General features: G+C 42.2%; 2 protein-coding genes across 7 annotated transcripts; both read left to right on the top strand.

The window, feature by feature from the left end:
• Positions 1–289: 289 nt before the first annotated feature.
• On the top strand, positions 290–5216 carry ptges3b (prostaglandin E synthase 3b (cytosolic)). Of its 2 annotated transcripts, none has more exons than XM_020096356.2 (8): positions 290–565; positions 2162–2275; positions 2674–2743; positions 2867–2965; positions 3096–3185; positions 3857–3910; positions 4065–4092; positions 4200–5216. In XM_020096356.2, coding segments are annotated over exons 1-8 (477 nt in total). In that variant the 5' UTR covers positions 290–563; the 3' UTR covers positions 4220–5216. The 2 variants fall into 2 exon arrangements, with proteins under 2 accessions (XP_019951915.1, XP_019951914.1); XM_020096355.2 differs by having other exon boundaries at positions 435–851.
• A 2217-nt stretch (positions 5217–7433) lies between these two features.
• Positions 7434–24296, top strand: baz2a (bromodomain adjacent to zinc finger domain, 2A). Of its 5 annotated transcripts, none has more exons than XM_069526089.1 (30): positions 7434–7648; positions 8864–8987; positions 9463–10314; positions 11705–13777; positions 13983–14258; positions 14348–14704; positions 14802–14862; positions 14948–15056; positions 15210–15311; positions 15658–15880; positions 16020–16081; positions 16163–16228; positions 16323–16706; positions 16814–17068; positions 17372–17586; positions 17675–17749; positions 17852–18026; positions 18115–18177; positions 18262–18406; positions 18496–19115; positions 19220–19574; positions 19711–19866; positions 20024–20184; positions 20514–20579; positions 20671–20954; positions 21034–21169; positions 21294–21440; positions 21588–21817; positions 21906–22049; positions 22404–24296. In XM_069526089.1, the coding sequence occupies exons 2-30, from the start codon at positions 8864–8866 to the stop codon at positions 22561–22563; spliced, it is 8076 nt and encodes a 2691-aa protein (XP_069382190.1). In that variant the 5' UTR covers positions 7434–7648; the 3' UTR covers positions 22564–24296. The 5 variants fall into 5 exon arrangements, with proteins under 5 accessions (XP_069382190.1, XP_069382192.1, XP_069382191.1 ...); XM_069526091.1 differs by having other exon boundaries at positions 7445–7665; XM_069526090.1 differs by lacking the exon at positions 7434–7648 and adding an exon at positions 7749–7993.
• The last annotated feature ends 88 nt before the right edge of the window (positions 24297–24384 follow it).

Below are 24384 nucleotides of genomic sequence, written 5' to 3'. Positions count from 1 at the left end.
ATTCTTTTCTCACTCTTTTTTTTTTTACATGCATGAAACACAACCACACACACACAAAGGGTTCATAGACATGCAATCTGGAGAGAGAGATGGTGGAGTGATGTATATATAATATATAAATATATAATATAAATATATAATATATTGTAAAGAGCTGTTTAAATATAACAGTGATGCATCATAAAGAGTTGTTATAATATATATATATATATATATATATATATATATATATATATATATAATTTAAATATATATTAAAGAGTTAAGGATCAGTATATGAGAGGGGATTTCTCTCCCTCCCTCCCTCCCTCCCTCCCCCTCTTCTACTGACTCCGTAGAAAATCACATTAACTTCTAGAAACGTCTAGTGCGCTGCAGCTGCGCCCGGTCTTCTATTCTCATCCCGACTTACGCAGGAAGATCCGGAGCAGCACAGTGCACAGGACCGAGGCTGTTGCAGTGACTGTGTGTGGGCAGCATTCCTGGTTCTTTACGGGCGTTAACGTTCTTCTTCTCCCGGGATTGTTTTACCTTCGAGACAGAGACCCACTTCACACCCAGACATGTGAGTTAATGGAAGTTCAAGTGATGAACCGATGGAGGGAAAGTGCAGTGGAACAACACGCTTAGCTAGCTAGTTAGCGTTAGCCGCCTGTGAACATGCTTTCGCCAAGGCGGGAGGTTGGCCTTTCCCCAGTGAACTGTTAGCTAACGACCACTCGCTGCTTCGTGGACCGGGTTTTAAAACCACTGTTCAGCACCGCAGCTATTACCGCAGAACCGGGTTCTCTGTATCAGACGCCTAGTGTTACCCGGGGTTCGAGTCAGGTGCACCGCATGGCTGAAGTAAGGTAACGGCCAAAGTCAGCGTTGTTAGCTTGACTAGCAGAGTGTTCATTGATCACCAGGTTAGCACCGTGTCAGTGTCAGGTGTCGGGATATCGCCGGCTAACAGGAAAAACTGGGACTTTCACCACGTTGCAACGAGCAGCTAGCTCGATCGCAAAGTTGTGAAGGGAGCGAGCGACGATTAGCCAACATTTGTCCAGGGCTAGCTTCATGTTGGTCCGCGATCATCTGTAAGAGGATTTGCTTAATGACGCCATCAGTGAAATGCTGAGAGAATAATACCGTCATTAAATACACAGCGCATGTTCTAATACCAATGAAAACTAAATTTAAAACCCACACTTCAATCATCAGAGGTTTGTGGTTATTGATTAGTTGTAAACACAGATATGCACTTGTACTGCAGATCTGCAGCTGAGTGAGGTTTTAATCACTCACTTTGCTAAGGGGGAATCACATTAGCATTTAAGTGTCCAATAAAAAAAACATGGCTTCTTTGTGGTTCCTCACGTCATGTCTTACAGCTGCACCTTTAAAGTTAGACTTTGGCCTAAGGTGATGTAATCAACTTTTTTCTTTCTCTCCATCAGCTGCTCTAAACATTATTTTTTACGTTTTTTTTTTTTATCCAATTAAACCAAGGAAATGTGTAAATCCACGCAAATGAAAAGCTGGATCTTATTCTATTATGTCAGGAATTGCAAATGAGTGGATTTGAATGATTAACCAATCATTAAATTAGACTCTTGGGCATTTTTAATTAACTGTTAAATCAAGTTCTAAAAAGGATTTAAGTAACATGCATACTATATAATATTCCACAGTAGATGATTTAAACTTGTTCTAAATTAAAAAGTAAACCAAGATTTTTTTTTTAATCATATAAATACATTTATAATTACAATTGACTTGGACATTATGAATGCTGAGCTGAACCCATCCAAACCATCTTGTTAATGTGGCTTACTGTAACCAGAGGCTTACCTGGCAACCTGATACATGGGCTTTTTGATGGCAGCCTATTGTCTCCACTAGGTCTCCTATCAACAGCAGTCATATGTATAATTTGTTTTACAAAATGTATATCTGGGGAGCTCTAAGAATGAATGAACGGTTTAGAAATTTTAAAAAGTCATGTTTGTTGTTTTTAACCAAATCCACCTTGATCAAATAACTGTATCAGGAGCTGTAATTAGTTTTAATGTGCACAGCAAATTACAAATGCACAATCAAAATGTGAAGAAAACCACTGAACCTTAAGGTTTCTAACATACTGTTTACATTTGTATATATTTCCTCTGTCTTTTCACAGGCATCCAGCAACTGCCAAGTGGTACGACAGGAGGGACGCTGTTTTTATAGAGTTCTGTGTAGCAGACAGCAAAGATGTTAAAGTCAATTTTGATAAAATAAAGTTTGGTTTCAGGTAAGTTTGTCTCATGCAGACAATATTAAGTTGTATTAACTCCTTGCTCGTTTCTTTGTTGTTGGTAAGTTAGGTGTCCTATTCAAGCTTCAGAAACAATAATCCTTAGGTTAACACAGAATCTGGGCTCTTGTTCATCACAACTGGTCCTGTAGCTCACGAAGCGTCTTCTCAACAGTTGTCAAACATGTCTGACTTTACTTTAGCCTAAATCAGGATGTGCTTCACTTTGGATGAGTTTGAGCAGTTGCAGCTTTAGTTTTATTTACTTTATTTTTAGTGTTATGATCTGTGAGTCACAGTAATATCGAGATTGTCAAAATCTTTGTCTTGTTTTTGGTTCACTGAGTGTTTGTTGTTTCATTCTCCCCAAAATCTATGTTCTCTTTCCTCCACAGTTGTCTTGGAGGAACTGACAATGTCAAACATGAGAATGAAATGGACCTTTTTGACGCCATTGATGAAAATGTACGTCACTGTTTGAATCATTGCTTTGATTAATGTTGCTTTATGATATTGTCAATATGTATTTACACAACACTGTGAATGAGATTGATCTGACACTGCTGTTGTCTTTCTTCCTCAATGTAGGAATCCAAACACAAATGCACAGGTCGCTCGGTGTTGTGCTATTTAAGAAAAGCGCAGCCGGGGAAGCCGTGGCCCAGGCTAACAAAAGACAAGGTTAAGGTACGCAGACAGTCATTAAATGTAATAGACAGTTTGTAGCATAAATATAAAATGCAAATGGATTCCAGAAAGATTCAGTTAGATTTGCATCAGATTTCTATGATGAGAGACACTGATATTGTTTCCACAGTTGAGTTGGCTCAGTGTCGACTTCAGCAACTGGAGAGACTGGGAGGACGACTCAGATGAGGAGATGGTCAACTCCAACCCACTCTCGGATGTAAGCACCTTGATAAATAGAGATTAATATCTGTACAGATGTTTCAGCTTCAGCATATTTGGTGAAAATTACGAACACACAAGGCTCAAAATGTCTTGTGTTAAAATGGGTGTGTGTGTGTGTATATATATATATATACACACACATACATACATACATATATATATATAAATATATTTAATATAATTTTATGACACTAGTCCAAATTTTATATTTATGTATATCTTTCAATATAACAACTGACTATTGCCCTCTTGGCATGAAATTGACCAAATCTGTATACGGGTGAGGGACCAGTTTAAGATGGAACAAAGAATAATTGGGGAGCCTGGTGTTTTGGTTAATTAAGGGTTTGTGACACGGATCTTGAACGGCATCGTTAGCTGTTTTCATCCTTTCAGGATCATTTGTCATTCTACACCTCTGTTTCCCTCAGTTCCTGTGTAAATGCCCAAAGAATAATAATTTAAAAATCAATAGGGTAGAAACCAGCACCAGGTCTTGAATTGGCAATCATTGCAATAAATCTACACTCTAGCATTGGCTAGTTCTACTCATTAAGATTAGAATTTACAATTCTGCAAAGATTGATTTACGAACCTTAACCAAATCTAAAGATGTAAAATATTTGACGTTTACTTGGCTTTAACATTGATGGTGTAATATTACAGCTGATGAACAACATGGGAGGAGAGGAGGACCTTGATCTCGAAGGTCCAGATGACGTAAGAATTTTTTTACTTTGGCTTTATTTCATAGCAGTTTAGTGATAATCACAAGTAAATATAAATATATGTAAATATATGATATGATGATATTCAGTGTCTAGATTGTTCTTGTCAGGTGATTTTTCAACCTTCTATCTTTTTGTCTTTTTAGGATGAGTCTGCAGATAGTGATGATGAAAGTAAGTGTAATGAATGAAATTATAGCTGTGTATATAATGGTGATAATACAAGTTTTATAAATGAGTGCTTTCGTGTGTGTAAGACAGTTTGTTTCTATCACTTTCAGAAATGCCAGATTTGGAATAGAAGACAGAGACTCTGGATTGAAAATGGAAGAACAGAGGGCAAGAGGAATCTTAAACAAATGTATATCTAAAATTGAAGGCAGTGACAAACAACTGTACATACGAGTCAGTAGTCATATTTAAAACCATATTCTCAGCTCCAAACTCTTGACTGATCAGTCCACTGAAGGTTGATATGCATGGTATTGTACAGAGCAGCTATCTCCACTTCCATTTGCTGTACTGCACCTTTTCGGGTATCTTGTTTTACTGTTAAATATTACAACTAAGCACACATTATTTGTTGGAAAAGCTGTATAGTTGTCCTCAACTGAGCAATATGTGTTTTCAAATTAATTGTGGTTTCAGATAATTAGGCCCACCCATTCCAAATGTTGTGGTTTTAAGTAAGTCGACCAGTGAAGTTTTCCCTCATGATTTAAGTCAAACACTAGATGTGTGCATCAAAAGAATTAGTTCCATTGATTTATCGATTTGGTTCCTCCAAAGCCTTCCATGTGACGTGAATTAGATATCCAGGAAGTCAGTCTCTGTTTCTGTAGCTTAACCTTCCAGCTTACATGTTTCCCTTTACTTCTCGTTTCTGAAACCATTGCAGAAACATTTGCATCTTCCCAGTGGTCACCTGCGTTGGTAATCTGAATGAATTTCACATATTTAGTATCTTGACAGTTCTTCGCTACATACCCACCTGACACGCTCCCATGTTAGACTGCAGCAGCAAGGTGAAATGTTTTGACGCTGTTAAAAGAGGCTTGAGGTTCATTCAACTTTATGTGGTTTGTTGCTATTCTCCAGGTTCTTTCCATGTTCATCTAGAATAGATCCCCCTCTCGTTGGTGAGGACGTGTTGCAACGATGTGGTGCCGTGTAATGACCAAATTATATTTGCACTGTCAAATAAAATGTAAGGGGAGACAAGTAATGTTGACTTACAGTGGAAATTCTTTTTTTATTGTCTACATCTTTCTAATAAACTGTTTAAGAATCATTTAAAATGCCTTTTTTTTTGTAAATGACATTTGACTTGTGTGTTTGATTAATTTGTCACTGGATACAATGTGTGACTAAGGAAGCGTCATGATCCCAACTATCACTATAATTTGGGGAATTTGTGTGAGCATGCTGTGCTTCAAACCTGCCAGTAAATCAGAAGTAATTCATGAACCCTGGTTTATTATAGTGTAGATCAATTTTGAACTTTTTCAACAACCTATAAAATCAGTAATTTTATCTCCACGTTAAGATGCGGTTTATTCAGTGGCCACTTCCTTTCTTTTATATGGATGAACTACCCTGCTTTTAATTCTATTTTTGTATATGTTCTGTATTTGTTGATGCTGTGAATATTTGGTGGTGGTGAACTGAAATACACTTTAAATTGTTAACCTCCTTTCGTACATTACGATGGCATAATGTTAGAAACCGGCCCTGAAGTTTGAACCTTATTATCTTGTATTTAACTATTTCATATTTAAGAAAACGAATATTTATTAGTCAGACATCATCGCTGTTCTGTAGAGGAACTGATATAATTTAGTATGGCTTATTCATTATAAAATAATTTTCAGGAAACAGTCGTGGCCTGTCAGTGCTGTTTTAAAACAGTAAACCTTGTTATATTTGATAGAAGAAATCTCACTTATAATACAGTATTTCTACTTGAGTATGATGTAACTAATTATATAATGTAACGTTCCCTCCTGAATGTTTTGGCGTTAGGACCCAGAGACCCGCAGGCTCCTCGGCCCAAAATATTAGCATACTTCCTCTTCAGGCCTGATTTCCTCCCTATCATTTCCGTGAATATGACATTAATGAGCAGCAGCAGTTTCCTGGTGTCACCCTGAAGACAAAACAAATAAAGGTGTAGACTTTGTTGTGTAAGAGGATGAGTACCTGGCCTGGATTATTACCTGAGAGTCTGGTTTTCTGCTTAAATAGAAACCTGCTTATCAACTGTCTGAGTAAACTGGAAAGTATTGTTTGTGAAAAATTGTCAATTTTAAGTATTTATATTAGATGATTATCGATGCATTAAGCACCATTCAAATGTTGCAGCTTGTAAAGGTTGGCCTTTAAGTGCTCTAATTCATAGTGAATACATATAGATTATTATTTGTTTTAATAATAGGTAACTAGTATCTCCAGCTGTCATATAAATGTAGTGGAGTAGAAGTATAAATACCATCCAGGGGTGGGGATTAACAAAGTACAAATACTTTGTTACATTACTTAAGTAGATTAGATAGACAAGGACCAATAACATGGGAGAAAGTAAAGAACTGGCCAACATTAAAACTTAAATTAAAAATGTCCTCCTGGACAGTTTTTCATGTTCCAAATCTTTTCTTGCTTTAACCCATTTTAGTAAATTGTTTTATATTTTATTTGAAGTAAGTATTTCAAATTAAATAACTTTATTAATGTGACATGAAGAAAACTCTTTATTTTTACACTTTGAGGACATTTCAGAAGCTGTAATTGTATACTTTTCCTTGAGTAAAGAGGTTGAGTCATTACTTATACTTTAACTTGAGTCATTTATATACAAATATCTGTACTTCTGCTTGAATAAAAAATGTGTGTACTTTAACCACCTACCATCAAAAGGAAGTTCTCAAGCAAAACTTCTTCAAAATTGTACTGAAGTCACTGAGTAAAGGTAAGCTGCTTTACTTGAGTATTTTCTTTTTATGCTACTTTTTGATTTTACTCCACTACATGAGATTTTTGTAAATTTTTTTGCTTAATTAAATAATTAACATTTGATAAACTGTTATTTGTGTTGTTAATATATTAATGCCTCAGTAATAAAAATAATAATATGATACTATACAATTGTTTGTAAAAGAAGGTAATATTATTGTGTAACATGAATGCAATATAATTAAAATAATGAACAAAAAAAAGTTTAATAGTTTAATTAATTTACGAATAAATCCCTACTATTATAATTATTAAAGAACATTTTACCAGGGATACAACAATAATAAGAATAATTATTATAATTGAAATGCACAACACAGTCGTTAATATTATTCTTATTGTTGTTGTTGTTAGTATTAACATTATTATTTGTATTATTATTATTACCATTCATATCTTTGTGTATGTTGTATTATTCTTATTTTTGTCGTTATTAATATTATTATTATTATTGTTGTGTTTGTTGAGTGTTTTCTTATGAAGTGTCACGAGGAAGGTGACCGGATGTGTATGTGCTAACTCTGGGGAAGTTCACTCCGCTCGCGCTGTTCTGTGTGATCATGGCTGCACTGGACCACACCAGCCATGTTTGCTAATTTAAAACCCAAAGGTTGGGGGGACAGTTGTTTATTATTTATCGCCGTGGCGTCTTCAGACGTACTTGTGTAAAGACGAAGGTTCTCTGGAAGCGTCTGCGCCCCGGACAGCCCCGGACTGAAAGGTTGGGAGAAGCTTTAGGTGAAATACGGGAGAAACTTCTGATGGTGGCGGTGTGGGAGGATGATGCTCCGCTAGAAAAAAAAAAAACAGTGTGTGTGTGCGTGCGGCGTAAACAATGTAACTTCAGCTGGCTGCTAGCTAACGTTAGCCCGTGAACAAAAGGGGAGCACGCCTCCATCTGTGAACACACCGAGGCTCAACTCAACCGGCTCGCCGTTCGTGTCCCCCGCGGCGCTCTCTCCCAGCTGCCGGGGCTACCATGGCTCCAGACCAGCGTGGTAGTGGTACCCGCTGCCCGGCTACGAGCTAACATCGCAGCTTAAAGCACCGCACTCGCTCACTCCGGGTAAACATTAAGAATGCTAGCAGCTAGCTACCCAAAGCTAGCGTGCGTTAGCTAGGCTCTATTGTGATGCCGTGGCTAAATAACCTTGGAGGTGAGGCGGGGTGGTTTTGTTTGGAGTGTTGTGTTAAATTAAATCGCTTTGTGGACATTTAAAGTAGTTTAATGTAACGTTAGCAACGTTGGATGTCAGCGGAGCAACGGCGCCTCCAGCGCTCAGCTAGCGCGGCGGAGCTAATGGCAGCTTCTTGCTACGGCCTTCCTGGTTGAATTAGGACATCAAGCGTATAGGTGGCTACTTTGTGTTCGGAGGATATGGAAGTGTTAAACAGCGAGCGGTGTGGTAATACATCTCCGGGCCTGCGGAGTTACGCTGAAAAATATCCGGGCTAATCCCTCCATTGTTAGGCCGCCGGGTGCTCGGACACAGTGCGGACGCCTCGGTCGCTTCAGCGGTGGGTTGAGGAGGCTGTGCTCGAGTTAGCAGCGGCTCATCAGCGCTAATGATGAGCGTCTCCCGTAATTTTCCGCCTGTCCATTAAGGCTCGGGCCTGGCATCTGCCGCTGCGACATTTTGACGGTTGTTGTTGTTGGAGGAACCAAATGGTGCTGTCAGTGTGCAGCCGGCGAAAACACCTCCGATGTGCCATTTACACCAAATGTTTGAAATTGAGCGTATCGCGTATAGCGTCGACTTGCATTCAAAACAGCAGGAGAATAAACGAAAGATGAATTAAATAATTTTGCGTGATTCACGTGACGATGACATCGTGCCCGTGCATGTCAAGCTCAAACTTCCACGTGTTTTGTCGGAGAGAAATGTTGAATGTTGAGTTAACGCATGTAATAATTTCTGCTTGTTTTGTTTTTCAGATGGAGTCAAATAATCATTTCAGCTATGGCACCCACTCCTCAGCAAACTCAGGACTGAAACGCTCCTCAGGGGATTCTCTTTATACTAACGGGTCCTCCATGAGTTTTCCTCAGCAGGGAAAGAGTAAGTATTTATATTCTTGAACACAAAATAAAGTCCTGGAATTAACATCTGTTCACATGAGGTCAGCTCAAAGTTCCTGTGCTCACACCTGACATTACAATGAACGTGTCTCCTGTGACCAGAACTCACTTCCCTGCTATGTTTGCAAATAAACATGTCATTTGTGTTGTCTGCAATGACCAAATTATGTTTTTACCCAGTTTTAGTTTACAGATGTTTCTGATGATTTATGTTTGTGTCTGAGAGTTGGCGAGAGAGAGAGAGTGAGCAGAGTCAGGAGGGACTGAATGAATGAAGGCATACAGCTGTGAAGAAAGATTTTACCAGTTTAGGAAAATAACAATTATTATGTGGTGATCAGTGTTGACCGTATGAACAATGGAGCAACAGAAAAACATGTTTAAAAAAAAAAATATATATATATATATTACTCATGCACACCTTTTTAACTTGCCAATGTTCTTGTGTCTAACAGATATGAATGGTGAGATTAATGTGAATGGCACCACTACTGTACTCGGGTCTGGTGTGCCTAGTTCCCACCCACCATCAGCTCCTTACCCACACATGAGCAACCACCACCAGAGCAGCATGGCCTTTGACTACCTGTGGGGGGGGCACCCTCAGTATGGTCCAGCCATGGGCTCATCTCCTGGGCAGGGGATGCATCAGAAGCAGCCTGCACCTGGGATGACGCAGCCTCAGTCACAGCACCACTTCCAGGGTCATGGACAGTACCAACTGAACGGGGGTATTGAAAGCTCCCACCAACCCCCTGTGCCAGGCCCGCCAAACATGCCCCTAACTGGGAGTCAGTACTGGAACAGGAGTAACCCTGGCCCACAGCAGATAGGTTATAATTCTCACAGTATGTATGGGACCTATCAGAGTCCGGCCCATCCCGGGATTACACCGTCACAGCATCACCAGCAGCAGTCCTTACAGCCTCCCCCACATCAACCATCACAGCAGCACCTCCACTCTCACCCACACCAACACCACCAGCAGCACCAGCAACCGCAGCATTATGGCCTGATGCCCAATGGGATGCCCTACTACCAGCATCAGCACCAGACCCTACCATCTCCTCAGCCGCTGCAGTCGCAGCCTCAAGGCCCAGCTCAGCTGAAGCCCCCAGCAGCCCAGAACTTTACGCCTCCACGCGGCAGCCCGCAGCACCACAGTTTAGGCAGAGCAGGAACTGGCAGCCCTCTCCCTGTGGGAATGACCTCTGCAACAATAATATCACCATCAACAGTGCAGGACAGTGGATCACCCAAGAGCCACAACAGGGATAGCAGCATGGGAATGTCGTCTGTCATGCAAGGTAACCACTTCACACAATTGTTTTTGGCTTATTTGATCCTGTCTGTCTTTTGTGTTTCTCTGGTTTCTATAGAAATGTATTACTGACATATGTGTCTGCAGTATAGTTTTAAGTTATACCATTTGGCATCACTCCAACTGCTCTGACATTTAGATTTTCCTCATTTACTTGTCTTCTTACTCTTTGTTTATCCTCGATGTAGCTTAACATACTTGACATTGCACCCTCCCTGGCTACATTAAACTCTCACATAGCAACTGTGCTAAGTCATATTGTTGAAGTGCATTATATTTTTTAGTTAAAAGTGATTACAACCTAGCGGGGAATATTTTCTTTTGGCAAGTTGGTTGATTAACTAAGTGGATAATTGACGAACAATGTTTTGATTCATATTTTTAGTCAGTTTTAAAATGTTGCTGGTTTCAACTTATCAAATGTAGAGATATGTCTCATCATAGTGAACTGAATATTGTTATATTATTTTTTTGCTTTCGATGAGACAAAGACATTTGAACACATTTTCATTATCATTTTGTTACATTTTATAAAATAATCAGAAGATTAATTAATTGGTGAAAACAATTTCTGTTTTCTATTTGCAGCCCTGCCAGTTTTACATTGCATTTGAATGTCTTGCACTGGGTCAGTCCGCCTGCCAGCGCTTAAAACTGGGGCAGTGCCAGTATTAAACCAGCAGATGTCAGTGTCAGACTGTGTGCTGAGGTGAAAATGTACCATCTCTGAGGTGTTCTGTCAGCTATGGCCTACTGAACATTTTTATCTATAATGCTTCATTATTCATATTATTGATTATCATGTGGCCACCACATGCTCAGTGTGCAGCACCTTCACTGTGAATTGCTCATATTCAGTTTTTTCTTTACCATTTATACAACTTTGACGCAGTGCCTCAACTGAATGTTCAGCAAAACGATGCTGAGAGTTGCTCTTTTGTGGAGAAAAAGGATACTGTGTTGACCTTTCGTTGTTATATTTCAGGACTAGACAACTTCATGTTTATTCTTTACAACAGATGAGTCATATTGAATTGAAGGAGTATTTGTGGCTCCTGGGACAATGAGCTCCAACCAAATACAAGTTTTTGTTATGCAGACAAACGCTCTCACATTGTCAGTTGGTTAAGTTAGTACTGTGGTTACAAGCCTCTCACTGTCAGTCCTGTTTAACCAGTGTTATCTTGTGTTGTGCACACTGTGATAAACTGACAAGAATGTGAAGGACTTCAGAAGTTGGTGCTCATTGTGAGACGTTATAAAGTAGTCCTCACATCATCAGTGAGCAGATTTGTTTAGCTTTTTTAATGTCTGAGTCTATTATGGAAGACAACAACCTGTTGTTATAATTTACTATTTTGTTGATTCTCTTTCAGGGCATACAAGGGAAACCATCAAGGACGTAGACACAAGCTATAATGGCAGTGAAAGAGCACCTGTTGCTCAGAGGCTTTCCAAAGCTGACAGTTACCAATCCAAACCCTCTGCCACTCTTGTGGGACCTACAAGTGATTATCGACAGAACTCAGAGATGGCTTCTCCTATCCGAGACGCAGCCCCTAATCCACCTCCCCAGTGTGTGTCGTCTCAGCTTTCCACAGCTCCATCCCCTCCAGCTGTGTCAGCATCACTAACAAAGTCCTCTTCAGCTCCTCCTGTCTCTGGATCTCCAAAATCTGCGCCTGGGCCTCCAAATGTTTCATTCCCTGATGTAGAATCTACTCCACCACAGATTTTAGCATCTCCCACTGTGTCCTCTGTGCAAGGCATTAGACCCCTTACTTCTGGTCAGACTGAAATGGGCCCCGCTGGATCCAAGCATCTGTCAGCAGGGTCCTCTTCCTCCTCCCTGCCAACGTCACCTCTGAAGTTGACTACACCTTCAGGTTCGACAACTATAGAGCCCAGACCTACCACAGCTTCCTCTGTTCCTCCTGTCTCTTCCTCTTCATTGGAGTCTGTGTCTCATCAGTCAAACTTGTCTCCTAAAGCTTCTGTTCCTAGTGCGGCTGTCACCTCAGCAGAAACAGTGTCCACGTCTTTCTCGGTGTCTGCGCCCATCTCGTCTCTTCAGCAAATGGTTCAAAGTTCCAGCCTGTCTTGCTTTCCCGATAAATCTGGAGCGCAGCATGAAATGCCAGGACCCCCAAAATTGATTACTGCCACTTCATCTGCAGGTGTGAAATATTCATCAGCTGGTCTGGTTCCACCTCTCGTGTCAATATCAGGAGCTTTGACGTCAGCACCATCTAACTCTTGTTTATCAACATCTGCATCTCCTGGCTCTGTATCAATTATGCCTTCAGTTGTCAATGAACCTTGTGAACCACCTCTCACACCCCATCACCAGACACGCACTCCTCCAGCTATCAACACTGGTCTTTCCACTGCCTCTGCAGCAGCACCGTCACCACCAGGAGAGGGGAATTCACCTTCCCTGTCAGCTCATGAAGGTCCTACAGTCAAACCTCTGTCTACCCTACCTCTTCTAACCACTCAAGCCTCCAGGACTGCACCTATGTCCGCCCCTCCTGCCTTGGTGTCTTTGCCTTCTGCAATGGGTACGTCTTCAGGAGTGGTCCAAAGTTATGACTCTGAGCAGCATCCACCTAATACCACTCCTCCTCCTGCACTGAAGCACCATGGTCATAGTGAGGATAGGAAGGTGTTCAGTAAAAAAAGAAATGGAAAACCAGAGGAACACCTCCCCCAGCTTGATTCAACCACGAGGACACCTCAGAAGGTGGAAGCGCCTGATATTAATACATCTGAAATTTTCTCTCATAAATCCCACACTGATCTTCCGAGGAAGTCTTTGCAGACCACAGTTGCTTCTGATCAAATGGCCAAGAATAAACAGAAGGACTATGAAAAACACCAAATGCAAAGCAGTGTCAGCGAAACAGAGGACTCCACGATGGAGCAAACTCAACCCAGAAAGTCACCACAGCATCACAGCATGAGGGTAGAACATCTGACTGAAGACAGTTTGGATAACTCTTCACATGCTGCTTCTCAATTTGATAACAGTTCAACATGTGACACCCCTTCAAGACTCGAAGTCAGCTCTGTCTTTGAAAAGTCGTCTATTTTTGATGGTGACAGCTTGTGCACAGATGACTCTGCTAACTTTGGCAACAGCTCGTACCTGAGAAAGGACACTTGTCAGTTTGACAGCACCTCAAATGCCGAAGGGGAACCATCGACTGCGTATGACAGCACTAGAGACAGCAGCTTCTCCATGGAAGACTCCAGAGATAACATGTTGGACTCCACTAGAGACGAGGAAACCTCTGAGGCAGAAGAGACCAAAAACACTTCCCAAATCCCCGGAGAATCCATGTTGGAGTCTTCTCTAAACAGCTCTGCACAGATAGACGAGACCTCTGTCGACTCAACTGATGGGTCCAAGCCACGCTTATTAGTGCCGTCTCAGAGTGGTCGTCAAGGTACAGTTTTAATTATGGAAACTTTTGTCACATGAGTTGAAAAGCAGTAATTATTGCCTGAAATGTGAATGATGATTTATCTAAAGAGGAGTCTTACTTCTAAAAAACATTTGTTTCTCTGTTTATTGCAAACAAACTGAGTTGCACAATTTGTTGCCTTTTAGTGGAATTCATGCCGACACACTTTAATGTCATCTTTAATTAGGGCCTGAAGCTGAGTGGGAGCCCAGAGGACATCATACACCCGACTTAGCTGGACGGATAAGCGTGAAGACCACTGTTAACGAGTCAGTGACTCTGCCAAATTTCAACATGAGAGATGAGAACTTCATCGCCTTCAGTACGCCAGTAAAGAGCCCTGCTGTGCACCCACTTCAACCAGTAACTGATCAGATGATGTCAGCTCCCGAAGGACATCTGACAACCCCAGGAAAACCACGCAAACCTCGAACTCCAAAGGCAATATGGATTAAAACCCCAGGTATTCCAACATTCTGATTTTAATATAGTGTGTTTAAAAATATCAAATATTTTAACTTGAGAACCTTTTTTAAAATCTTATATTAACAGTTCCTGAGGGGGCCCAGCGAAAGCCTCGGGCTCGAACTCCTAAGGTGGAGAAACTCAAGACCGGTGAAGAAGTTGGGGCAGCCACAAGCAGGAAGAGGAAGAAGTCCCTCAAAGTGGATGTAAAAGAAACATCAGATGTATCTGGAGAGGCTGGGCCTCCTACTGATGAGCTTGATTCAATCACAGCCACCATTGAAGCTGTTCTGGCCAATGCTTCAGCCATTAACACAACAGCCGTGAAACTCAAGAAGGCGAAAAGGGTTAAAAAACAAGACCAAGAGGGAACCGTGGGGAAAACACCCAAACACGATGCCGGAACTGCTGCTGATGAAAATGATGATGACAGTTCAACTGCAGGTAATGAAGAATGTTGATGAGGTGCACATCACGCAATGACATTTTGTTGAAACAGGTTGTGAATCAGTCTAATTTCATGTTTGTTTTTTTCAAACAGGAGAATCAAACAGAAGGAGAGTTGCAACAGAGGAGCAGGTCCAGTTTCCATTGTCTCATGGGTAATTTTACCTTTAACCTCTTGCTTACTTTGGTGTTAAGAGCTCCAATTTGACAGACGGTAATAATAAACTCCACCAACCACAGGTGGAAGAGGGAGATTCGAGTGAAGAAAATGGAGAATCGCATGAAGGGGGAAACCTGGTACTACACACCTTGTGGAAGAAGGATGAAGCAGTTCCCTGAAATAATCAAGGTACATTTTTAATAAAAAACTGAACCAAATGGTCCTTATTTGCTGAATTCAATGCTTTGATTTAATGACAAATACAACAGTTGATGTCTGCATGGTTAAAACAGTCACCTTTAAATTCTTTGTCTCCTGCCATCTCCTAACTGCTTTGCTCAGTACTTGAAGAGACGCACGGACAGCGTGGTCTCCAGAGAACACTTCAGCTTTAGCCCACGCATGCCTATCGGAGACTTCTACGAAGAGAGAGAAACTCCTGAGGTCAGTAGCTGTTTGCTAAGTCATTAGCATTATCTTTTACATAAGAACAAACTTCATAAATTGTATTAATTTTCAGCGGAATAAGTATGAGGGGATCTGACGATTTTGTTTTGGGGTTAATCTCGAAGACATGCACAGTCACCTCAAGGGAGATTGTCATTTATTTGACATTTACAGTCGGTTTATTCTAATTGCCTGAACCTACACACACAATGGATTGTAATATCTGAAGATTACTATGAATCAGAACTGCAGTGCATTTGCAACCAATGGAATCTTAAACATATCAGAAATGTGTAAAAGGGTGAGGGATGAGGGATTCATCATTCTCCACTGTATGTTTCAGGGTGTGAAGTGGGTCCTCTTGGCGAATGAGGAAGTTCCTTCCATGATCATGGCCATCACCGGCCGGCGAGGTCGACCTCCAAACCCAGATAAAGAGAAACCTCGCAGAGCTCGTGGCCTGAAGGGAGGGCAGACCCGCCGACCCGGTAGACCTCCCAAACCCAAGATGATCGACCTCCTTAGCAAAGTTGATGCCAAGCTGTTGAATCGACTTGAAGCTAAGGGTAAGTGGCTGTCGAATTATGGGTGTATCAGGATGTGATTGGCTAACATTAAGCAATGGTTTTCATGTGCTAAGATCAAAAGGCTTAATTGGCATGTAACCTCAAGACTGTGGCTAATTGTTTTACTCACTTTTTATAGAAGCTCTTACGGAGGAGGAAAAGGAGAAACTTGCAAAAATCAAAAAGAAAATGAAGAAAAAGGTTTGTAATCCAGACTTAAAATTGTGTCCGTTCTGCTGTTAAGATCTCATACTGACTTTGCTGCTGCTGTTCATATTTTAGGCAAGAATGAAGAGAAGGCAGGATGCTAAGATTAAGAAGATAAAAGATGAAAAAAAGAAAGCCAAGGTAAAGACAAAAATATGAAATGATTTATCAGCAATGTTCTTTCCGCTACCTTTTGCTTACCTCCACCTGCTCTTTCTGTCCTTTGTGAATTCAGCTTGAGCAAAAGGGCCTGGAGCTGAAGGCTGAATCAACCGACCCAGCGGCCCCACAGGTCGCACAGCCCTCAGAGTCTGCACCAGAGCCCAAGAAGCCAGGCCGCAGAAGATCAGCCAAGGTTGTGGCTCCTCCACCAGTACGGCAGACAGACGAGGAAAGAATAGCCCAGGGTAAGAGGGTTCTGGGTGCTCGGAGTAAAGCAAAGGCTCTGGCTAAAGCTCAGGCAGAGGCGGAGGCTGCAGCTCAAGCTGCTCTGTCAGCTAAGAGGGCAGCAGAGAGGAGAGTGCAGGCCCAGAGGCGTCTGGAGGAACGAAAGAGGCAGCAGTTGATTGCAGATGAGCTGAAGAAGCCCACAGAGGACATGTGTCTTACTGACCACAAAGTGAGTTTTAATGTAAACACAAATCTGTTCTTATCTGCTCTGTTTAAGCTGAGATTGTAAAGATCTTGTCTGTATGTTTATGACCTTCAATCTTTTGTCTCCACCAGCCCCTGCCAGAGCTGTCCCGTATTCCTGGTGTGGTTCTCTCTGGCACAGCCTTTGCACACTGCCTGGCTGTGGTTGAGTTTCTCCATGGTTATGGAAAACTGATCGGCCTCAATATACCCAAGGACATTCCCAGCCTCGCTACCCTACAGGAAGGCCTCCTGGGCCTGGGCGACAGCCAAGGAGAAGTCCAAGACCTACTGATAAAGCTGATGGAGGCTGCACTCCATGACCCAGGCCTGCCGTCATATTATCAGGTGTGAGATAAGAGTTTAAATCATTAGGCATTGAATCAGTGAAAGCAAACCAAACACTGACTTGTTTCAGCAGCTCCAGTCTAAAAATTTGCTGTTTTTCTTTTTATGTCCTCTATCAGATTAAACAAACAATTGAAATATGTCATCTTACATTTTCTGACTTTTTAAAAGGAAATTAATCAATCAAGAAAATTATCTTTAGCTGGAGTCCTATGTTTGATACACTGTGAGCATATAAATGCTCGTATTTACATATTTAAACTTTTAAATTTTCTTTGTCTATCTTTCTTTTCCGAACTTAAGTCTGTGAAGATCCTTGGGGACAAGCTGGTGGAGTTAGAGCTGACCCGCAGCACGGTTTCAGAAGTTCTTCGTATCTTTTTGGAATCTCATGGTTATGAGACGGAGGTGTGCAACACGCTGAGGACCAAAACATTTCACGCCCTCCCCCCTGATACCAAGGCAGCCATCCTGGGCTTCGTGGTGGAAGAGCTTAACAGCAGCAACATTGTGACGAGGTTAGACAAAGAACTAATTATGTATTTATTCATTGAGGCCATTCTTTAACCCTTGTTACTTTATTAATGCATGCATTTTGTGTTTCAGTGACATTGACAACACTTTGGAAAACATGGCAACCTACAGGAAGAACAAGTGGATCATTGAGGGGAAATTACGCAAGTAAGTCACTTCATATAAAGAATAAATACATATCCCCCTCAGATCTTCTGTGAATCAGAGCACAGATCACCATGCTCATTATGAATGTGATGTGTGTGTCAGACTGAAGGTAGCACTCGCGCGTCGTACAGGACGCTCAGAGGAAGAGCTGTGTTTTGAGGAGAGGCGCCGCAGTGCCAGGGTGGCTGAGGAAGAGAACCTCTCTCTGGAGGAGAGCGGGGTGGTACTAGAGAGAAGCAACCGCCGCGCACGCAAAGAAGAACCAAAACTCAGCGATGTATGTATCTGATCTACTGTTTTTATTTTTAGATTTCAAAATCTGACTTTTTTTTTTACATTAAATTTAAATTAAATTCTTGCTACAGAGTGAGAGTCCAACCAATGCCAGCATTCCAGAGCTTGAGAGGCAGATCGATAAGCTGACCAAGGTAAGACTGATACCATGCTGACACTGTATTTTATACATTTATGTAATGTTTTATTAAAAACACTTCTGCTTTGTTTCACTACAGCGCCAAGCATTTTTCCGTAAAAAGCTGCTACAAACGTCTCATTCCATGCGGGCCATTTTGCTGGGTCAGGACCGGTACAGGCGCAGATACTTGGCTTTGCCTCACCTCGGAGGAGTTCTAGTAGAGGGACCAGAGGAGCTCTTGAGTGAGTCTGAGGATAAATTAACGTTTTTACACTTTACAACCCATTGGTCTGTCCGTCTTTAATACATTTTCCTCATATTTCTCTTTCAGCTTCTGGAGATGTCCTTGTAGCTGAGGTGCCTGTCACCTTCTTAAAAAAGGAGCCCAAAGTTGAAGAGACCCCTATGCCTACCACATCTCCTGCTACTCTACCCTCTTCTCCTTCCTCTGCTACCCCCGCCCCAAACCAGACCTTGTCTCCAGAGGAGGACCCCCTTCCAGGCACTGCATCTCTCATGAGCAGGCCAAGAGGACGTGGTCGCCCCCGAAAAATCAAACCGGAAGTTGAGCTTCACCTCCGCACAGCGAAGATCCGCCGCCGGCGTCGAAGTAGCATCAGGTCTGGTGGCGAAGAAGGGCCAGGATCACCGAACAGTGGCACACAAGACCTCACACAAGCTGCTTTCCAGAACTGGCTCAGCCAATCACAGGAAACGATGACCAACGGCACATGCGCAGCATCAGGAGAAGCTCCAGACGAAACCCAACCAGAGGAGAGTGTGAAGGAGATGGCAGAGAAACAGGGACAGTGGTTCAATCTGCTCCCCAAACAGCCGTGTGATAATCTCTCTCTCACTGAGCCCCAGCTGCCCACTTCACCTACTTCACCTCCTAAACTCCTCCCTCAGATTCCGAGTACTCTGCCTGCACTCGCTGCTCCACTCATGCAGGTTTGCTCACCACAATCAATACAGATACATTTAATTAAGAAATAACAATGCACTTAAACGATTATGTTTGCTATATTAATAAATAAACTCTCCTTACCCCTCAGCCGGACCCACTCTTGCCTGACTTGGCTCCTGCTGACCCTGTGACCTCAGCAACACCACAGGAAATCCCCCCTACAACCCTTACCTCTGCACATCCTGACACTGCCCCACCACCACTCCCTCAGCTCCTTCCAGCTCCCATTCCTCCTTCTCTCATTTCTCCTGCTGCCCCTTCCACTCCCACCACCCCTGCCAGGCCAGGTCGCAGGCGGAGGAGAGGCAGCAGAGGCAGCAGTCCTGCCCGCAGAGGGCCACGAGGAGCTGCAGCCAAACGTCGTGGCCGCCCTCCCAACTCTGTGTTCCAGGAGCTGGAGCAACAGTACTTCACACAGCTTGTGGTCAAACCCATTCCAGCATGTAAGTAGTGGTGTCCATGATTTCTGAGAGATTCAGCAATTTAACAACCAATGAACTATGATACAGTCACTCCTGACATTTAGTGAACACATGAAGAGTGTAATTTTATCATGGTCCTCGTATGTTTCTTTTCCAGCAATGGTGCGTGGCTGGTGGTGGATCAAGGAGCCAGAGGAACTGTTAAACACCTTACAGGCCCTTCACCCAAGAGGCATCAGGGAAAAGGTCCTCCATAAACATTTGGCCAAACATATAGAGAGCTTAACTGAAATGTGCACCAAATCTATTACCGGTGAGTGTTGTTTGCAAATGGACCATCTCAGTTGCCACTTAATTAATTTTGTTATTTCACATCATTATGCCCACAACTCTGGATTTCTGGAGAATTTCTCCCGCATGTTTGCCCTGTGATCCTCGTTTAAAACTGTTCTGCTTTTGTTTTCAAATAGACCCAATATTTGAGTTGAAGGTAGAGGAGAAAGGTGTGCTCATGGAGGTTCTGCAGCACCCGCTGCAAGTGCAGGAGAAGGCTATGGAGACTGACGTCATCGCCCTGCAGTGGGTGGAGGACCTAGAGCAGCGAGTCATTGCTGCTGACCTCCATCTGAAGGTGAGAAATAACACTCGCCAATCTGCATCATTGGATTAATCCGACTTTGTCAAAACAATGGCGGCAATCCAAGTTGTGTCGACAAAATGTCACCCAAAGTTTTTAATGTAATGTTGTTATCAAATTGTGCCAGTGGGGGGTCTTTATTGTATACCCCATCTATTTCCTCTTATTTCCTATTTATTTTCTCATGTGAAAATAAAAGTTAGAAGTTATTATGTTATAATAACCCCAAAATACTGAAAATAGATTTGCAGCAAATTATTAAATGGTTTGAAAAACAGATGTGCACATACAAACCCTTTACCTCCCTTTTGTGTTTCTTCAAGGCACCTCCTCAGAGCGCAGTGAATGAAACTGAATCTAACACAGAGACACCGATAATAGAATTCCAGGTAATTATCAAAGCTCTTGATTGTATTAAAAATAAATAAATATATGGATTATACCTGTGACTGATACTTAAACCCCTTCTGCCCTTTTAAGCCCTACACAATCCCAGATCCAGACTCCACACGGGATGATCTCCAGTACTACGAACATGACGCTGACCCACGTGATGACTGGATTGTACGAACCAAGAAGGAGTGGTCTGGCCTGCCTCGCATCGCCACACACCCTCTGGACCTGGCCGTGCTGCGCCTGTCTAACCTTGAGCGAAACATCGAGAGACGCTACCTGAAGGAGCCCCTGTGGAACCCATCTGAAGTGATGCGCCTCGCTCCTCTCACGCCTACACCAGGGGAAGAGCATCCCATGGATGTCATTAGGTGAGAAGAACAGACAGGATCTGTGATTTGTTTTTAGGTATATATTTTTACCTTGTCTAATAATATTCCTCTGTTGCAGTCTGGAAAGTGAAATCACCTCTCGACTACGAACATGGCGGCAGGCTCTAGATCGCTGTCGCAGTGCTCCACAGATTTGTCTGTGTTTGCTCCAGCTGGAGAAGGCCATTGCTTGGGAGAGATCTGTGACTAAAGTGGTGAGTAACTTTATCTCACTCAATTTATCTTGGACTCTGGTGTTCTCAGGTTTTTTTGGAAGCACACTGCCCAACAAGTGATTGTAACATTTAGGGTCTTTGCCTTTGATCTCTCCTTTTCTAGAATTGTCAGGTTTGCAGGAAGGGAGATAATGATGAGTGCCTGTTGCTGTGTGATGGCTGTGATCGTGGCTGCCACATGTACTGCCTGAAGCCCAAAATCACTCAGGTGCCAGAGGGAGACTGGTTTTGTCCCACCTGTGTTGCCAGGGTAAGACCCAGTCCTGTCTTTGCAAAGTGACAACATTTCAAGGAAGAAATTAGAGCAGTTATGAATGATTTATTCCCTTCTATTTGTTCTGTGCTACATTTGACCCTCTGCAACTGAATCTGCTTCCATATTGGTTCTGTCTCTCAGGAGGAAGATGAATCAGAGCGCTTGACGAAAACCAGGTTCAGGGTGAAAAAGAGAAGATATGAAGATGAAAGCTCTGAAGATGAAACCACAACACGACGTAGTTCTGGGATGGCAACACGGAACAAGGAGACCGTGGCACCGACTTCGTCCTCGCGTTACTCTGGAGAAGGAGGTGGCACTAAACGCCGCCGGATGACAACCCGCAACCAGCCTGACCTCACCTTCTGCGAGTGAGTCTCTGAAGAGCTAAGCCCATAGGGCAAAACGTTTTCTTTTCGTCAGGTTGTCATAGATTCACCTTGTTGTATTGTCACCCAGGATCATTCTGATGGAGATGGAGGCTCATGCAGAAGCCTGGCCGTTCCTTGAACCCGTCAACCCCCGACTGGTGCCAGGCTACCGTCGCATCGTCAAGAACCCGATGGACTTCCTCACCATGAGAGAGAAACTGCTACAGGGAGGGTAAGAGCAGATCACACAACACATATAATCACTTCTTTATTTATTCTATAGTCATTTCCCAGTCTTTGTACATCTACATGCAGACAGATGTGAAGGCGCTTAAAAACTTGATGAGTGAGACAAATAATTATCTTACAACTGTACATTAAATAGGAAATAAAAATATCATCCCAAGTCTTTACAGTTAAATATTTTACTGAAACCAACAAAATGTTATTTCCTGTCCTGCTACATCCCTAATGATATATTCATTCATATGCAGAAGCCAATGATGGCCCAGTTCCTGAGAATAATTTGTTCCCTCTGGTGCTTTTTAAACATCAACCTTTTCTCTGTCCCGGTTCTTCGCCTCAGGTACTGCAGCTGTGAGGAGTTTGCGGCAGATGCTCAGTTGGTCTTCAACAACTGTGAGCTTTTCAACGAGGACACATCAGAGGTGGGAATGGCCGGACACTCCATGAGACGCTTTTTTGAGAGCCGCTGGGCGGAGTTCTACTCAAATAAGGACAAATAGGAGCCTGCGACGTTCTCCCTGATGGTGGGGCTGTAGACTGTTGGTGCTCTCACTGTCCCAGTCACACTCTCCGTGTTACTGCTAAGACTGTCTGGAGGTTCTTCCAGCCGTGTGTATTCTCTCATGTATAAGTATATATGTATAGATTTTGGCTATTGTCTGTTATTGTTTCCTCTACAGGCCGACTCTTTTCCAGGCCCACAGCTGAACTGGCTTGAACTCGTAGCCATTCCCCATCAAAGAGAGTGAGAACACGTCTCTCTTCACTTTTCCTTCCTCCTTAACATTTCTCCTCATCGTCACCACAGCACCTCATCCTCATTCTCCTGTCATGTCCTTTAACAAACACCGTGTCGTAGCGAGGCCAATTCAATCGCTGCTGCGGGTGATGACACGTCTCAGGCCCTGAGTATTTTGACTCTCCGACTCGTACTGAAGGTCAGGGACTGATCACACTATTGTAGCTGAACGGCTGCTCACTGGACCTGCTTAGCATCGCTCAACGACAAAATGGATCAAAACTCTTCACAGAGCTTGCACCATTTCTTACCTGTTCAATGGAAATTTAATGTAACGTGGTCTTATGCCTAGAAGTAATTTTTTGCTCAATATATTTTTATTATATATTCTATATATAAATATATATAAAGATTACAATAGCTGGGATTATTTAATAGCAATAGCTTGTAGTGAACGTGTACAGATTACCTTATAGAGATGTCTAGACGATTTATGAAAAAGGCCAGTTAAACTAAAAGGAATCTGTTCTTGGACTGTCACAAGTAGACGTTGTATAACCTCCACTTAAAGTCTTGCACGCACACATACACACTGTTCACCAACACACACATGCACAACACACACATGATTTCACACACACATTACCCACCTTCTGCTGCTGTGTGAAAGACACTGGTTTCTGAAACTGGAGGACTTTTAATGTTGGTCGGTCAGTGGGGACTGAGACGCATTTCACTGTCCCTTGTGTTAAGAGTAGATAATCAGTGTGTTGCATCAGACCTGTGTCACCACTCGGAGGATGCTACTGACGTTTTAGCACCTGCTGAATAGTCTGATTAGAGAACACAGCTCACACTGAAATGTTGCTCTTACTTAATGTAAAATTCCCTCAAGATAAGACGATGTTTGCAGCTTCAAAACTACAACTGAGCGACCAGGTGAAAACTTCTGAAGGTGGTTTTATGTGAGGTTAAAAATCCTCATTTTAAAGACTAGAATTTCAAATGAGCTCTGATAATGAAGCATTGGGCAACTGCCCAGTTTTCTGACTTGCATTCCTTTTCATGGTTTTGTTATGGTTTTGTTTTTGCTGTACAAGGGCCAATGTACAATGTTGTGCGGCATGGGTGGTGTTCTATGAAGGCGACAGGATGACTCCACAGTCCAGGTTTTATTTAAACTTGTTTCTTACACTGAACTCAAATCCGTTGATAGGAAATAAACTTTGCTGTTCCTTATTTCACTTAAAGGGACGAGACGTTTTTTTCAAAAAAGAAAAAAAAAAAGACATGACAACCAAATGTGGTGTTAAGTGAATTTTTAATAATGTACAGTTTTGGTGACTTTAAATTTTGTTCCTTTATATTTTTAGGACCAATTCATCATTTTTAAGAGGAGGTATTACAAGACTCTGTTGTATTAAGGTGATGTAACACGTGTGCATCTGTAGAATGTACTGTGAGTTGAATAAAAACCACACCTAGTAGAGAGTATTTGTTTTCTGCCTCTCTTGTCTCTGACTCTTCTCCATATTTATCTCATATTTTAGATTTCCTTTATATAGTTTCCTCCCACAGTTTG

Source organism: Paralichthys olivaceus, chromosome 6 (genome assembly GCF_024713975.1).
Source record: "Paralichthys olivaceus isolate ysfri-2021 chromosome 6, ASM2471397v2, whole genome shotgun sequence".
NCBI lineage: Eukaryota > Metazoa > Chordata > Actinopteri > Pleuronectiformes > Paralichthyidae > Paralichthys > Paralichthys olivaceus.
The sequence above is the reverse complement of the archived record's forward strand: the minus strand, read 5'-3'. Positions and strand labels throughout refer to the sequence as shown.